The 16000-nt window shown below is 46.4% G+C and overlaps 1 protein-coding gene and 1 pseudogene across 1 annotated transcript in view; both read right to left on the reverse strand.

The window, feature by feature from the left end:
- Positions 1 to 1012: 1012 nt before the first annotated feature.
- On the reverse strand, positions 1013 to 4435 carry LOC133000156 (cilia- and flagella-associated protein 251-like; annotated as a pseudogene).
- A 3472-nt stretch (positions 4436 to 7907) lies between these two features.
- The window catches only part of chd6 (chromodomain helicase DNA binding protein 6), an 84582-nt gene continuing 76489 nt past the window's right edge, over positions 7908 to 16000 (reverse strand). Inside the window, exons 41-46 of the mRNA XM_061070027.1 lie at positions 14708 to 15307; positions 14354 to 14593; positions 14122 to 14262; positions 12626 to 12730; positions 11420 to 12508; positions 7908 to 7976 (exon numbers count right to left, since the gene is read on the reverse strand). Coding sequence (XP_060926010.1) covers positions 7908 to 7976; positions 11420 to 12508; positions 12626 to 12730; positions 14122 to 14262; positions 14354 to 14593; positions 14708 to 15307 — 2244 coding nt within the window. The remainder of the gene's footprint in view (positions 7977 to 11419; positions 12509 to 12625; positions 12731 to 14121; positions 14263 to 14353; positions 14594 to 14707; positions 15308 to 16000) is intronic.

The following is a 16000-nucleotide window of genomic DNA, read 5'->3' on the forward strand; positions in this document are numbered from 1 at the left end:
ACATCTACACATCTACACATCTACACATCTACTCATCTACACATCTACACATCTACACATCTTCACATCTACACATCTACACATCTACACATCTACAAATCTACACATCTACACATCTACACATCTACACATCTACACATCTACACATCTACACATCTACACATCTCCACATCTACACATCTACACATCTACACATCTACACATCTCCACATCTGCACATCTGCACATCTACACATCTACACATCTACACATCTGCACATCTACACATCTACTCATCTACACATCTCCACATCTCCACATCTACACATCTACACATCTACACATCTACTCATCTACTCATCTACACATCTACTCATCTACACATCTACACATCTACACATCTACACATCTACACATCTACACATCTACTCATCTACACATCTACACATCTACACATCTACACATCTACTCATCTACACATCTACAGATTTACACATCTACACATCTACTCATCTACACATCTACACATCTACACATCTACACATCTGCACATCTACACATCTACTCATCTACACATCTACTCATCTACACATCTACACATCTACACATCTACACATCTACACATCTACACATCTACTCATCTACACATCTACACATCTACACATCTACACATCTACTCATCTACACATCTACACATCTACAGATTTACACATCTACACATCTACTCATCTACACATCTACACATCTACACATCTACACATCTGCACATCTGCACATCTACACATCTGCACATCTACACATCTGCACATCTACACATCTACACATCTACACATCTACACATCTACTCATCTACACATCTACACATCTACACATCTACTCATCTACTCATCTACACATCTACTCATCTACACATCTACTCATCTACACATCTACACATCTACACATCTACACATCTACACATCTACTCATCTACACATCTACACATCTACACATCTACTCATCTACACATCTACACATCTACACATCTACACATCTACACATCTACACTCGGGTTCTGAGGAACACACGAGCAGCACATGTCCCGCTAACACTCTAATGTGTAGCAAATGTAAACGTGCACCAGGAGCATCCAGAGTGAAAGTGACAGCCAGTGAAGGAGGGATCGTGATGAGGAGGAGGAGAAGGCTGGAGAGGAGGAGAAGGCTGGAGAGGAGGAGAAGGCTGGAGAGGAGGAGAAGGCTGGAGAGGAGGAGAAGGAGGAGGGACGGCCATGGAGAAGGAGAGAAGAGTTTGACTTGAGGGCGAGAGGAGACGGGCGCTCGTCTCTAATGAAGGACAGAGGAGAGGAGGTCTGGTGTGAGCAGAGCTGAACCTCTTCCTCCTCTTCTTCCTCTTCCTCCTCCTCCTCTTCTTCCTCCTCCTCCTTCTCTTCTTCCTCCTCTTCCTCCTCCTCCCCCTCTTCCTCTTCCACCTCTTCCTACTCCTCTTCCTCCTCCTCCTCCTCTTCTTCCTCCTCCTCCTTCACATCATTTTTCACCTAATCCTCCTCCTCCTCTTCCACTAATCCTCCTTCACCTCCTTCCTCACCTCCTCTTCCACCTAATCCTCCTCCTCCTCCACCTCTTCTTCCTCCTCTTCTTCCTCTTCCTCCTCCTCTTCCTCTTCCTCCTCTTCCTTCTCCTCCTCTTCCTCTTCCACCTCTTCCTACTCCTCCTCTTCCACCTAATCCTCCTTCACCTCCTTCCTCACCTCCTCTTCCACCTAATCCTCCTCCACCTCTTCTTCCTCCTCTTCTTCCTCCCACTCCTCCTCTTCTTCCTCTTCCTCCTCCTCCTCTTCCTCTTCCACCTCCTCCTCCTCCTCCTCCTTTTCTTCGTCCTCTTCTTCCTCCTCCACCTCTTCTTCCTCTTCCTCCTCCTCTTCCTCTTCCTCCTCTTCCTTCTCCTCCTCTTCCTCTTCCACCTCTTCCTACTCCTTCTCTTCCACCTAATCCTCCTTCACCTCCTTCCTCACCTCCTCTTCCACCTAATCCTCCTCCTCCTCCACCTCTTCTTCCTCCTCTTCTTTCTCCCACTCCTCCTCCTCCTCTTCTTCCTCTTCCTCCTCCTCTTCCTCCTCTTCCTTCTCCTCCTCTTCCTCCTCATCCTCTTCCACCTCTTCCTACTCCTCCTCCTCCTCTTCCACCTAATCCTCCTTCACCTCCTTCCTCACCTCCTCTTCCACCTAATCCTCCTCCTCCCCCTCCTCCTCCTCCTCCTCTTCCTCCTCCACCACCTCCTCCTCCTCCTTTTCTTCGTCCTCTTTTTCCTCCTCTTCCACCTCCTCCTCCTCCTCCTCCTCCTCCTCCTCCTCTCAAATATGATTCAAAGCAACGTGTGAGAAGCAATCAACAAACGACCTCCAGCCCGGAATTAAGTTCATGCGTCTGGCTTGAAATCATGATGTCACTCTGCACTGGTTTGTGGCTGGAACACATTGTGTGTGTAGATATCAACACAACATCATGTGTTTCCTTCACACGTCACGTTGCTCAGCGCCACAGGTTCGATACCTGAACACACGTCATTCTTTCCCTTATTCTCTCTGGAGATAAATACAGAAGTAGATGTGAGGGAAGCTTTATTTCACAACATGACACAGAGGGAAATAAAATATTCTTAAAAACGAGCAAATGGAATTTACTTCCAGATCCAAACAAGGTTTTAAAAGTGGGCGTTCACGGTTCCGCTTCATCAGAAAGTCCAAAGCTCTTCCAGTCTTTGGTTCTCCTCCTTCCTCTGTCTTCTTCTCCTCTTTCTCTCTGAAGTCGATGGACGTCTGAATTCAACTCGCTGCTTCATACACAAAACTTTTAAACTCCGGCCAAAACTACTGAAGCTCTTCTGCATCAAAAGCACATTTTCTATCATGAGACAGTTCCACACACATGCATCACCTACGTGTGTGTGTGTGTGTGTGTGTGTGTGTGTGACCTGATGTCATTGTGTTCATGTTTTCACTGAATTAAAAAAGCCACAAGTTTTGTTCTAAAACCTCAGACTTTTTGAAAAACCCGGCAGAGAATCCGATGCGTCCGGGACTCGGATCCGTTTCGTCACGTCTTCGCTGACCAGAGTTTAAAAGCGTTTTCTTTTTCTCTCCCTCTTCCTCAAACTCGAGGCCCAGTTTCCCGTCTCCCAGCAGCAATACATCAGTGAGAATATTTCACTGACACTGAACCATAAACCTGCAGAATCCAACGTTCAGCTCACAGGTTTCATCCTGGATCAGAACCTGAGGATCACAAACACCTCAGCCACATTTTCCCAGCTTGAAACAAAAAAAGCTTTTCTCTGGTTTTACACATTTTTCCCGATGTTGTTTTGATGAAACGTGAACGAAGGAATGTGTAACTCCCAGAATCTCGGTTGTGTGTATTCGAACATGTGAAGCTGGAGGAGCAGAGCAGCTGTTCCAACACGACTCAGGTCCGAGGTCGTTGTTAGTGTCAAACTAACACAAGACAGAGTTACTGCATTTGAAGGTGAACACATGTGATGTGTGAGATATGAGGTCACTTCTCCTCCTTCACACTCGGAGGGTTCTCACACCAGCGATGCTCCTTCTCCTTCCAAAGTTCCCCCCCCCCCCCCCGAGGAAACAGAACTGAAACACACAGAACGAGCCTCAGGAGGAACAGGCGTCCTGACCTGGAAGAGCTGCGAGTGGGAACAGAAACCGCTGAGTCAGCAGCTCCTCTACATTCTCTGGAACGTTTCCTGCTGCCCCCTAGTGGAACATCTGGGAAATGGATTCACAGATAAATAGGAAATAAATACAAACACCAGAAAACTCTCAATGGTAATAAAAGACTCTTGGATCAAACACTTTGTCCTGACCCCCCCCCCCTGAAAGTGTCAGAATTCTGTCATCATCTAAATCTCATCCTTCCAGCAAGTGTGATGTGTAATCCACCCAGGAGTGTTGTTGTAATCCTGCTCACAAACCAACAAACAGACCAACATATGGAAAAGTTCTTTGTATTTGTTGAATGTAAAAGCTTTTTAGCTTAGCTCTCCAGCTTCAGTTATTTAAATCCAGAATTTATTGGACCTGAGCCACAAAACAAAGCTGGGATTCAAACCCACAACCCACCTTTCCCCCAGAGATCCGAACAGGTACAGATCCGGGGTCAGCGGGTCAGCGGGTCAGCGGGTCAGCGGGTCACAGACCGAATGTAGACGAGCAAAGACAAAAACAAAAGCATTTTCACCATTTAACGTTTTTCTCTTTCGTTTTTTCCCTTTAATCTTTTATCCGTCAGAAAGAAGACAGAATACAAAAGGCCTTGGCAGAAAGCGGGAGAGGAAACGCCTCCGGCTCCTCGGCGGCGCCGGTGGCGACTCGCCGGGAGGAAGCTGAGCAGGTGACGGGCGAGCGGCGAGACGAGCGGCTCAGCGCGACACGTGTCGGCCATTTCAACCTGAGACCAGATCCGTGTTTGTGGATGTTTCCGATCAGACTGCTCGTTATTAAAAACATCAGAACGTTGTTTACTGGAAACTTCAGTCGATGCTATGACTAAGAGATTCTGTGAGTAACGATTTCCAGAGACGCTGGTGACTCGTCAGCAAACATCCGCCCCCCCGAGGATCCAGAGTTTATCTGGAGTCCGACCACGGAGACGGATCCCGGTTCCCAGTCACAGAATATTAAAGTTTGATCCGTGCGTTTGTATTTAAAAGAGAGAAAAACAAAGTTGTGTGAAGAACTTTTCCTGCAAATCAAACTGTAATTAAGTGGCTGATGTGTTTTATTTCAATGTTAAAGTTTTATTTCCTGATCTTCTTTTTCCACCGTTTGCTTCTGTCCGTTTTATATTTAACAATATCTCTAAGACGAAATGGGATTTTATTCCACAACATGAATGTACGTGTCACTAAATGTAAATATGGTTGATGAGCTGACTGCAGATCTGTAGCTTCTTGAATTTGTAACTTTCTGTTTGTGACGTTAAGATTGTGAGTAAAACGCTTCCTGTGTGTTTGTCTCCGGGTTTCGTGATTCGGCCCAAGAGGGATCATCGTCTTCGAGTTCGTTAAAATATATATATACACGTATAAAATATGATCCCCCCAAAAAAATAAAATATAAGTCAGAAAATCACATTATTCATCGTTCTTTCTGAGCAGAGGTTTAAAAAACAAAAAATGTAAGTTTATATGAAAAAGGTTTTAATGGATTTATACCCACAAATTTGTATCTAATTATATTAACGAGTTTCTAAAGAGTTGTTGTTGTGTTTTTGGTGAAATATCACAACTTCAAATCCCTTAAAATTTGCATCTCAGCAGCAAACACAGAAAACGAGAGAGTGAACAACATGATGACGTTTATAACTTTTTATAAAAACTCTGATCAAACAAACGGAGCTAAAAGTTAAAAAATGAAAAAAAAAGGTCGATATAAGTCGAGGGAAAGTTGAAAGTCATCTTTTATTGCACAATAAAAGATCACACATACCATGTTCTGACTCATGATTGGTCCACACGGGAACACAGAGAGATATAGTTACAAAGAAGAACCAAAGAAAGAGGGAAGGAAAGAAAGATAAAAACCAACCACGTGAACGTTTCCACTTTCCACATTTTCTTTTTGTGTTGAGGTCGATTCACAGACACGTGATGAAGCGTTTGTGTTGAAGGACTGAGATCTGTGTGTATTTGTATTTAAAGGACTCAGATCTGTGAGTATTTGTATTTAAAGGACTCAGATCTGTGTGTATTTGTATTTAAAGGACTCAGATCTGTGAGTATTTGTATTTAAAGGACTCAGATCTGTGAGTATTTGTATTTTAATGACTCAGATCTGTGTGTATTTGTATTTAAAGGACTCAGATCTGTGAGTATTTGTATTTAAAGGACTCAGATCTGTGAGTATTTGTATTTAAAGGACTCAGATCTGTGAGTATTTGTATTTAAAGGACTCAGATCTGTGTGTATTTGTATTTAAAGGACTCAGATCTGTGTGTATTTGTATTTAAAGGACTCAGATCTGTGAGTATTTGTATTTAAAGGACTGAGATCTGTGAGTATTTGTATTTAAAGGACTCATATCTGTGAGTATTTGTATTTAATGACTCAGATCTGTGAGTATTTGTATTTAAATGACTCAGATCTGTGTGTATTTGTATTTAAAGGACTCAGTTCTGTTTGTATTTGTATTTAAAGGACTCAGATCTGTGTGCATTTGTATTTAAAGGACTCAGATCTGTGAGTATTTGTATTTAAAGGACTCAGATCTGTGAGTATTTGTATTTAAAGGACTCAGATCTGTGAGTATTTGTATTTAAAGGACTCAGAACTGTGAGTATTTGTATTTAATGACTCAGATCTGTGAGTATTTGCTGTATCCTGATAGAATTGAAGAGTTTTGACGTAGGGAGGAGCTTCGTTTCTAATTCTATATTCACGTCTTTCACCAGGATCATATCTTAGTGTCGGTGAAACCAGGAAAATTTCGTACTCACACAATTTTCTCGCTTTTACAAGATTCTCTAAACGAAGAAGTCAATCCTGTTTGAGGCCGTGCACGTGTGAGAGGTTTCGTCCGTCTAAGGTCAAAGGTCAGCAACAGATCAGCTCTTAAAGCGACAGGAGCTAAAACCAAGAGTTTGAGACAGAGGCTGAAAAGAGGAGCTGCAGCGATGGACAGTTTGATTAAACTGATTTTCTGAACTTCAGTGCATGAAAACATAATAATAAAACAATAATCTCCTTTAAGAATATGTGACAGGACAATTCTGGATGTTGAAGACAATTTAAATCCAATGGAACTGGATCTATGGGAGAAATGATCCAAATATTCTAATGGAAAAAGGGAAAACACAAAGAAAAACAAAGCACATATTTGCTGTATTATATGAAATCTGTGTGAGTTTCTGCTGTTGTTCAGCTTCTGTGTCTGTTTCAGAAACTTTTAGTCAAACTTCAGTCAAAAAAACAAAACATAAACGTACTTTTTTTAATTCGGAGCGACTCTCGGCTCGTTGACAGAGACACTGCAGGTTTATTTCAGCCCGATAATCTTCAGGTCACATTATTGTGAGTCTCAGACGAGTCGTTCTCCGGACTCGTTATCGACTCTGAAACCAGACGAGCAGGAGACGAGGGTCACAAAGAAAAGGTCGATTCTTGAACTTCCACTTGAACCAAAACAAACCATCGATCCGTCGAGAACTGCACAAGAAATACGTTATTTAGGATGAAGGTTTACATTTTGTTTCTTTTTTGTTGAGGTGAACGTTTTGAGAATCATGGAACCAAAAAAAACCACTGTTAGAGAAGGCTCGTGACATGAGAACGACCTCCACCTGCGGCTTCCATTCAAGTTCTGACAAGTTTTTTAACTTTTAAAACTTTCTGATAATTGAGCTGTGGGTTAGACGGCCGGCTCCCCCTAATGGCTCAGTGATGGAACAGCAACCAACACGCGAGAACAGGCAAATACTTAAATAATACGTGAATAAAGATGGACGACATGGCGGCTCGCAAAGTGAAGCCAAAACGTCTCAATCCCCCCCTGGTGGCTGGTTGTGGTATAGGTCGTATGAGCCGCCTCCTCCGAGTTAGTGGATGAGACGAACTGAAGAAAAAAATGTAATCAAAGTAGTCGTTAATTAAATGTTTCTCAAAGATGATTTGTCATTTTAGGTCGTTCTCCTCACACTGATCATGTTTCCGATTAGTTTGGTTTTAATTACGTGTTAATTGACAGCTGAGACCGACTCACGATTGGCCGAGGGCTAACGAGGCTCCACGATCACACCTGCACAGAATTAAAATGACGTCACTGGTGTAAGAGATGTTGGCTTCATGTCTGGATGTTGGGAGGAGGTGAAGATGCATTGTCCATCTTCATGTCAGTCTATGGATTTAACAGCCGTCCACTCAGGCAAATGTAAAGTTCTCCACCTTCACACGAGAACGTCGTGGATGAGCGGAAAGAGCGTGAACCTCCTGAAAACACCAAGAAAAAACCACAGAAGAAGAAAGTTCTCTGGATATTCCTGCCGCTGCCGTCGCAGAATCTGTCTCCGTGTTGTGGATCTTTTCACTCAGAACATTCTGCAAATTGTGTCACTTTGTTATTTCAGATTTCAGTCAGAGTCGAGTTCATTTGAATGAGCAACAACATTTTCTACCAGTTTCAGAAAAATTAAAGATCGGAGTTTCTTCCAGAGACACGTTCGACCTCAACATCAACATCCAGGATCCTTCAGGTCATGTCCGGCGTCACGTCGGAAAGGCTCCAGAGAAAAAACACCGTGTGTTGAAGTTAAATTTCTTTTAATCGGGGGTGGGGGGGGGGGGGGGGTTATTTATAAAACAGCTACAACAGTCACATGATGAACAGTGGACGACAAAGGGGGGGGGGGTTCAGTTCAAATTAAAAAACAGCTGGAGGAGGCTCACACCCTTCGCTCTCATCTTTAACGTTTTCCCTTTAACGAAACCGCGATCTGCGAAGAGTGAAAACCCAACGAAGATCGCTTTCCCACCAAGGGGCGGGGGGGGGGGGTGAAGTTTACGTCTTGTGCAGGCCACGCCCACAACAAAGAGGAAACTCATTTAAAGTCATTTAAATCGAGGCACTGATAAGGAAACAGTCACTTTTCTTTTTTTTTTGTTCACTCTCCGTTTTGTGCTTTGAGCGACGACTGATTGACTTCAGGTGGGTAGGGGGGGGGGGTGTGGGGGGGGCGCAGTGGTTGGGCCAGTGGTTCCTTTGCTGTTCAACACAATGCACATCACCTGTGAACGCTTAACGGACCGAGCACGAAAACACACAACATGACGAGATGTAACAGGACATCGATACAAAGAAACACTAGCTAAATAAGGCATTTTTACTTTTATTAATACATCATGAAACTAAGAGAGAAAGAACAAAAAAAAATAAAGAACAAAATAAAGAAAAATAAAGAGTCATATTTGGTGAAAGTTTGGCAAAGCAAGAAGAAAAGTAGAATAAATTATATGGAGCCACAAACTTGTGACAAGGCAACAACCATGTTTGTTTCTTTTCCCAATGAGAAATGTGACCTGTAGAAACACAATGAGACGTGTGCGCATGCATGCACACAGACACACACAGACACACAAAGACACACACACTCTCCCATCATCACACACTCGCTCTCTCTCTCACAAACACAAACACACACACACAGACAGACAGAAACACACACACAGGGGGGGGGGGAGAAAAGATAGAAACAGGTGAACACTCACAAAAAAAAAGACATTGTGCAAAAATGATGTTTCCATGTATGAAAACAAAAGTTGTGAACGTTGAACCATGTGACGCTCGGACCCTGTTGTGTGTGTGTGTTGTGTGTGTGTTGTGTTGAAACCAGCCACTTGCCTCCATTGAATGTACAGTGCAGTCTGTGTGGTGGACGACACGGGGACCACACAGTGCAGTCTGTGTGGTGCACCACACGGGGACCGACCTCAAGTCCTTCTCGCATGTGTCAAGTATTATTTTTTTTTTTTTTCCCATCGGAGAAACAAAAAAACAAAAAGGCGAAAAAAGAAATAAATGGTGCACTTAAACACATATATATATATATATAAAAAAAAAAAAAAAAACTGAAATATACAGCGATAGATTTACATATTTAGAAACTCTTAGTATGAACTGCTATTAAAACTAATCGTAGGAAAAGAGACGAGACAAGGACTGAGTCACACCACTTTGTTTCCCTTCCTGTGTTCTCTGCTGCTCGTCCCTGGAGACAGACGTTTCCCTTTGGACAGATGGAGGACACGTCTCACACATTGTCACCGTGGAAACAAAGAAGACGACGTCTGGTCAAACATCAAAAAGTATAAATGTATATGAAGTGAAATGATGCTACAGGTCATGATTGGAGTTGTTGTTTCATCTGATTCACGGTGAGTTGATGTCATTTGGGACTTAAAAAAATTAAAAACACCTCCTTTCCTCTTTCCTCCCTCTCTCCGTCTCAATGTGTGATGGACAGCATGGAATCAAACCGGCCTCCTACTGCCCCCTGGTGGTTTGGCTGAGCTCCTTAAAAAAAAGAAAAACTCTAAAGGGACGTTTCTCTCAAAGTGACTTTGTGTCTGAGCTAGAAAATCTTAACATGATCTTAAAAAAGGGATAAAACAACTTAATCTCATTAAATTAATCTCTTTTCAACACAAAAGAAAATAAAAAAGGTGGTGTTCTTCTTCTGAAAATCTGTTTTTACACAACATCTCCTCCTCTTGGATTCTTCTGGAGTGAAGGTGAAATAAACTTCTTAAAAAGAAGTTAGAGCAGCATTGATTATAGATAATTTATAGCCAAAATAAAAGCATGAAGTAGATCTAAAGCTTAAGATACAACATCCTGGCATTTTGCATTGTGGCTTCAGGTCCCTTTAACGGCCACAGATCTTTTGACTTTAACACGTAAAAAACGATCAAAACATTTTAGTTTTTCTGATTTGGCGTCTTTCTGACGTCTACCTCATGTACTTGTTTTCTTAAGAGTCCCATCAAGATAATTTAGGGATTTTAAAAGTCTACGATTCTGTACCGTTTCATTTGAACTCTTAGGCTACATCCATTTTTTATTTCCAAACATCTCAGAAGGAGTTTTTTAACTAAAACGGAGTCGGCAAAGTTTCCAATCGTCCAGAGAAGATCGGACGCTGCTTGTGTAGCAGATATTAATGTCACGGAGATGTTTAAGTGTTTCTTGGGACACCGCTTAAGATTCTCTAAGGTTAATTCGGCCGAACAGTTTTCCTCCGCTCGATCTTCTACGAGTTTCAGAACGAGTTAAGAAAACCACCTCCTTTAAATCTTGTGTTTGTGCAAAACACAACAAACTAAAGCTGTGCGTCCAAAACATCAACAAACACTCCCTTCTGGGTCAGAGGATCTAGCCTGCTGTGTGTGTGTGTGTGTGTCTGTGTGTGTGTGTGTGTGTGCGTGTGTGTGTGTGCGTGTGTGTGTGTGTGTGTGTGTGTGTGTGTGGACTCAGTCTCGATGCAGAATGAAGGGGAAGAATACACAGAAGAATCGTTTCTTACACTTGTTTGTATACAAGGAGGGAGTGAAGAGGGCGGGGGGGCGGGGGGGGTCTTGGTTTATAAACATGACCAAGTTGAATATAATCATCATCATCATCATCATCATCGTTATTATTAGTCATCGTCATAATAAAAGTCTTTACATGGACATTGACTGACAGACACGGCACAAACTTTACACGGTTGCTCAGTCGAGAGAAAAGGAGCGACAGAGCAGACGGAGGAGAGACGGAGGAGAGGAAGTCTCTCAGTCTGTCTCCTCCTCCTCTACACCCCCCCCTCCTCTCCCTCCTCCTGTCTCTGCTCCTCAGCTTCCTGCTTCTCCTCCGATCCTCCCGCCTCCTCCTCCTCTGCTGCTGCTGCTCCCTCGGGGTGGGGGTGCGGGTGGGGGGCGGAGTCTGATTCCTCCGGGTCTCCCTGCCCGGCCGGGGGGTCTTCAGTCGGGGGGGGTCCGGGGTCCGGAGCCGAGGTAGAGGGGGCGGAGGGAGAGACGGAGGAGGCCGGGTGGGAGGCGACGCCGACCTTAACTGTACTTTCTCTCTCCTCCTCCCTCTCCCCCTCCTCCCTCCCTCTCTTCCTCCTCCTCTTGGGGCTTCCCGGGGAAGCGTCCATCACGCCGTGCGGCATGGCGGGCAGCGCCATGATGCCCCCCCCGTGCTGCAGGAACATGTGCGGGTACAGCAGGCCGTGGGACATGCCCGGGATCAGGAAGGGGTTGAAGGTCAGATGGCTGCCGGCGCTCGCCCCCCCGAGGTGCATGGCGCCGAGATGGGCCCGGCTGGTGGAGGTGATGATGGCCGCCGCCTCCATCGCTCCCGGCCTCTTGTTGGCGTCCGCCGCTCCTTTCTCCTCCTGGCTCCAGTCCTTTTCGCCGCCGGCCGCCGGAGAGGCGGAGCTCTCTCGGTCGGCCGGCGTCGTGGAGGAGGGGCTGGCCTCAGAGGTGGAGGGCGCCATCGTCGTGGTGACCTTCGGCGCTGACAGAGAAGAAGAGGAGGAGGAGCTCGGGTGAGGCTGCGCGTGAGCCATCATCGCTCCGACGCTGAACAAGGCGTGCTGAGGGATCCCGGCGCCGTGGGGGTGCGGGATGCCGTGCAGCATCATGGGTAACATGCTCATCCCGTTCTTGGCGTCCTCCGCCGACCCTCCGGCTCCGCCCCCCTGGGAGGAGAAGCCGTGAGGGAATCCAGCCGCCATGATCCCCGAGATGGGGATCCCAGAAATACTGCCACGGAGGTTCTGCATGGCGACCATGGAGTCCATGCTGCCGATCAGACCGCCGTTCATGAAGAGAGGGGGGCCGAGGCCCGAGGAGGAGGAGTCAGAGACGGAGAGGAGGGGCTTGGGCATCTCGCTGCGAGGCCGACGCCCACGGCGACGAGAGTTCGGGTCTCGGTTAACGGGTTCCGTCAGGATCCGAGAGAACTTCCCTTCAGGGAGGAAACCCTGCAGGTCGAAGAGGAGCAAAGATTAGAATCAAGGTAAAAGATAAAAAACTACAAAGTAAAATCATCTCTCAATGTTTTAACGTCATGATCCTGCAGGTTTTTAAGTTCTACTCACGGAGTGTTTGACCACGTCAGCCCAGTCCGGAGCCACGTAGTACTCCGAGTTGGCGTCCAACCACCGGGACAGCTCCTTGATGGCAGGAGCCATAGCGCCCCCCAGCTGTGAGGTGAGGGAAACCAGAACAACAAATCAATCACGAATGTGGGAGTTCTCGTGTTTATCTGGTTAACTATACCACAGCGCCACCAGGCTGCAGCAAAGTGTAACGCAGCAGGACACTGATGTTTGTCTTTGTCCAAAAACACAGTAAAATGTAGATGAACTGATGGTTTGAGTCAAGGGTGTTCAACTGGTTTTGTCCCAGGGACCATTCTGACTAGAAAGTAATCCGCGGACCACTGATGTGCCTACGTGTGTGCGTGTGCGTGTGCGTGTAGATAGAAGGAAGTTTAAACATTTGGTTTTCCATGTTGGTTTTGTTTTAAAACCTCAAACAAATATTACGTTACTCAGATTAGTTAATGTAATGGAATACGTTACAGATTACATTTTTGGGCATGTATTCTGTATTCTGTAACGGAATACGTTTTGAAAGTATCCTTCCCAACACTGTGTGTGTGTGTGTCTGTGCGTGCGTGTGGATAGAAGGAAGTTTATTTAAAAACCTCAAACAAATCCAGAAAAATCTGTGAAAACAACAAAAACGGTTGATTTTCAGTGCTTAAGAACTGAAAACTAAATTAAAATGCAGTTTGTAGTTGTACTGCATCTCAGAACCATATGAACATCAATATATAACGTTCATGACTTAAATGTACAGACATGTAGCTGACATGTCGAGAGAACGTTAAAGTAACGGTGATCGATAACAATCAACATAAACTGGGGCTACAACTGAAGAGGGAAGATGACAAAGTAATGCAGAATATGTCACAAATGATAATCATACAATATCACACAAACAATTGAGGCCTACTGAAGTTTAACCTCATGATCACCAGCACCTTTATATTATTTTAGACATGTTTTTCTTATTTAAATATTTTTCACGATATTCAAGAGTAATCTGGAAATGTGTTGAAATATCAAAGCAAATTTCGCGGACCCCCTGCAATGCCGTCGCGGACCACCAGGGGGCCGCGGACCCCCGGTTGAACACCCCTGGTGTAAGTGATCTGTGTGAAGGTGTGTGTGTGTGTGTAGGTGTGTGAAGGTGTGTGAGTGTGTGTGTGTGTGTAGGTGTGTGTGTGAAGGTGTGTGAAGGTGTGTGAAGGTGTGTGTGTGTGAAGGTGTGTGTGTGTGTGAAGGTGTGTGTGTGTGTGAAGGTGTGTGTGTGTGAAGGTGTGTGTGTGTGAAGGTGTGTGTGTGTGAAGGTGTGTGTGTGTGTGTGAAGGGGTGTGTGTGTGTGTGAAGGGGTGTGTGTGTGTGAAGGTGTGTGTGTGTGTGTGGAGGTCTGTGTGTGTGTGAAGGTGTGTGTTTGTGTGTGTGTGTGTGTGTGTGTGTGTGTGTGTGTGTGTGTCTGTCTGTGTGTGTGTGTGTGTGTTGTGTACCCTGCGTCCGGTGCCGCGGTGCACCACGGGCACCCGCTCCTCCCCCGTCAGAGAGTTGATGTCCAGCTTGGTCGGGTCTTTGCAGCGATGCCTCCTCTGCTTGGGACGCTCCACGAAGCCGTGCAGCAGACCTGCTCCGGACTGAGGAGAGGACATCAACACACACGAGCGTTATTTATAAACACACAAACAAATGTGGCGTTGTCGTATCGACGGCGTGTTCCTGACGTACGTGAGCGAACGTGGGCAGGTCCATGCTGTAGCCCGGGTTCTGCCTCAGCCACTCGATCAGACCTTTGTTCGCCGCCTCCCTGTCGATCGCCACGATCTCCGGCTGAGGAGGCGTCTGCGTGGGGGTGGGCGTGGAGGAGGTGGAGGGAGTGGGAGGAGCCGCGGGTCTCTCTGAGGGGGAGGGGGACGGCGAGGAGGTGGAGGAGGAGACGGAGGAGTGGCTGATCATATCCACCCGGCCCTGCAGGGAACACATACACACAGATGTTTTAGCTTGATGTTGAACACTCCCTCTTTCAGACTCCGCCCCCCGCCCCCGGTGAAGCTCCTCCTCCTGAGGCACACGCTGACCCACCTGTGTCTCAGGGAGGTGCAGTCCTCGGCTCTTGGTGAACTCAGAGTACAGCGCCTCCACGTTTCTCCTCCTCCCTCTCCTCCTCCTCAGGGAGTCGTCTCCTCTCAGGCTCCCGTTCACGATCTGTCCCGTGACCGGGTGGATGAGCCCGGCCTGCAGGATGCCCGCCATGTCCATCCCCACGGCGCCAGAGAGCGGCGCCGTGATGGGCGGCGGCGGCAGCTTGTGGCCGCTGCTGCCCGACGCCGCCTCGCCCGGGCCGCTCGTGGTGCTGATCTCTGTGGACGACTTGGTGAGATCGATGGCGGCGTCTTGCCAGCCGTTCATCAACATGGTGCCCGTGCGGTGAGAGGGCGGAGCCACCACCGGGCCCTTCTCACCGCTGGAGCTAGTGGCGGCGGCAGCGTGGCACGCCGACGCCGACTTCCCGGCTAAAGCCTTGGCGGCGGCGGCGGCCGCGGCCTCGTAGTCGAACGACCTTCGACCTCCGGTGCGTTTGAGCTCGGGGAGGTAGGGAGGAGCCACCAGCCTCTCCTGTAAGAGAGGCAAGGAGGTGAGGCGCCAAGCTCCGCGCCCGCATGCGCCGCCCCGAGGCAAGTACTGTCAGGGTGGGCAGGGTGGGTGAGGGGTGGGTGAGGGGTGGGTGAGGGGGAGACAAGGATGGGAGAGAGATGATGGCTTCATTAAACACACACATGGACTGAGACACAACACAGTGGCGCCTGGCGACCGGACCCGGGGAGAACCACCTCAACTCGGTAGTTCATCAGCTCTCGGTTCTGATGAGTCATCGTAGGACCTAACCTGACATTAATGAGTTATTTGATGCCATAGAATCAGGTGGAACATCGTGATTGACAGCTCAACTGAAGTCTGAGCTGTCAATCACGATGATCACTACTGCACGAGAGCAGCTTTCAAATAACAGATACTTAGGCTTCACTGATGGCTAGCAGGAGGAGGTGGAGCCTCAAGAGCAGCTCGGGCTCGAAAGATGATTCAAGCCTAAATAATATTATTTTAAACTTTTATTCAGAGGGCTCTGGTTTCCAAACCCTTTATTTACCATCTGTGGTTCGTGGCATCACGTGATTAGGGTTAAAACAATCAGCTGAGTCGACAGAAAAGTTACTTTGAGCTGTTTGAACTATTCCATGTCTATTGTTCCAAATTCTTTTAATAATAACTTCTTCACAAGCGATTTTCTGACTCGTTCACCTCAGATTATGAGATATTAGTCTATAAATATGTCGCACGCCGTCAGTCCCCTGGTTTATGGTGTGTACAATTTTT

The sequence above is a fragment of the Limanda limanda genome, chromosome 4, assembly GCF_963576545.1.
Source record: "Limanda limanda chromosome 4, fLimLim1.1, whole genome shotgun sequence".
Taxonomy (NCBI): Eukaryota; Metazoa; Chordata; class Actinopteri; order Pleuronectiformes; family Pleuronectidae; genus Limanda; species Limanda limanda.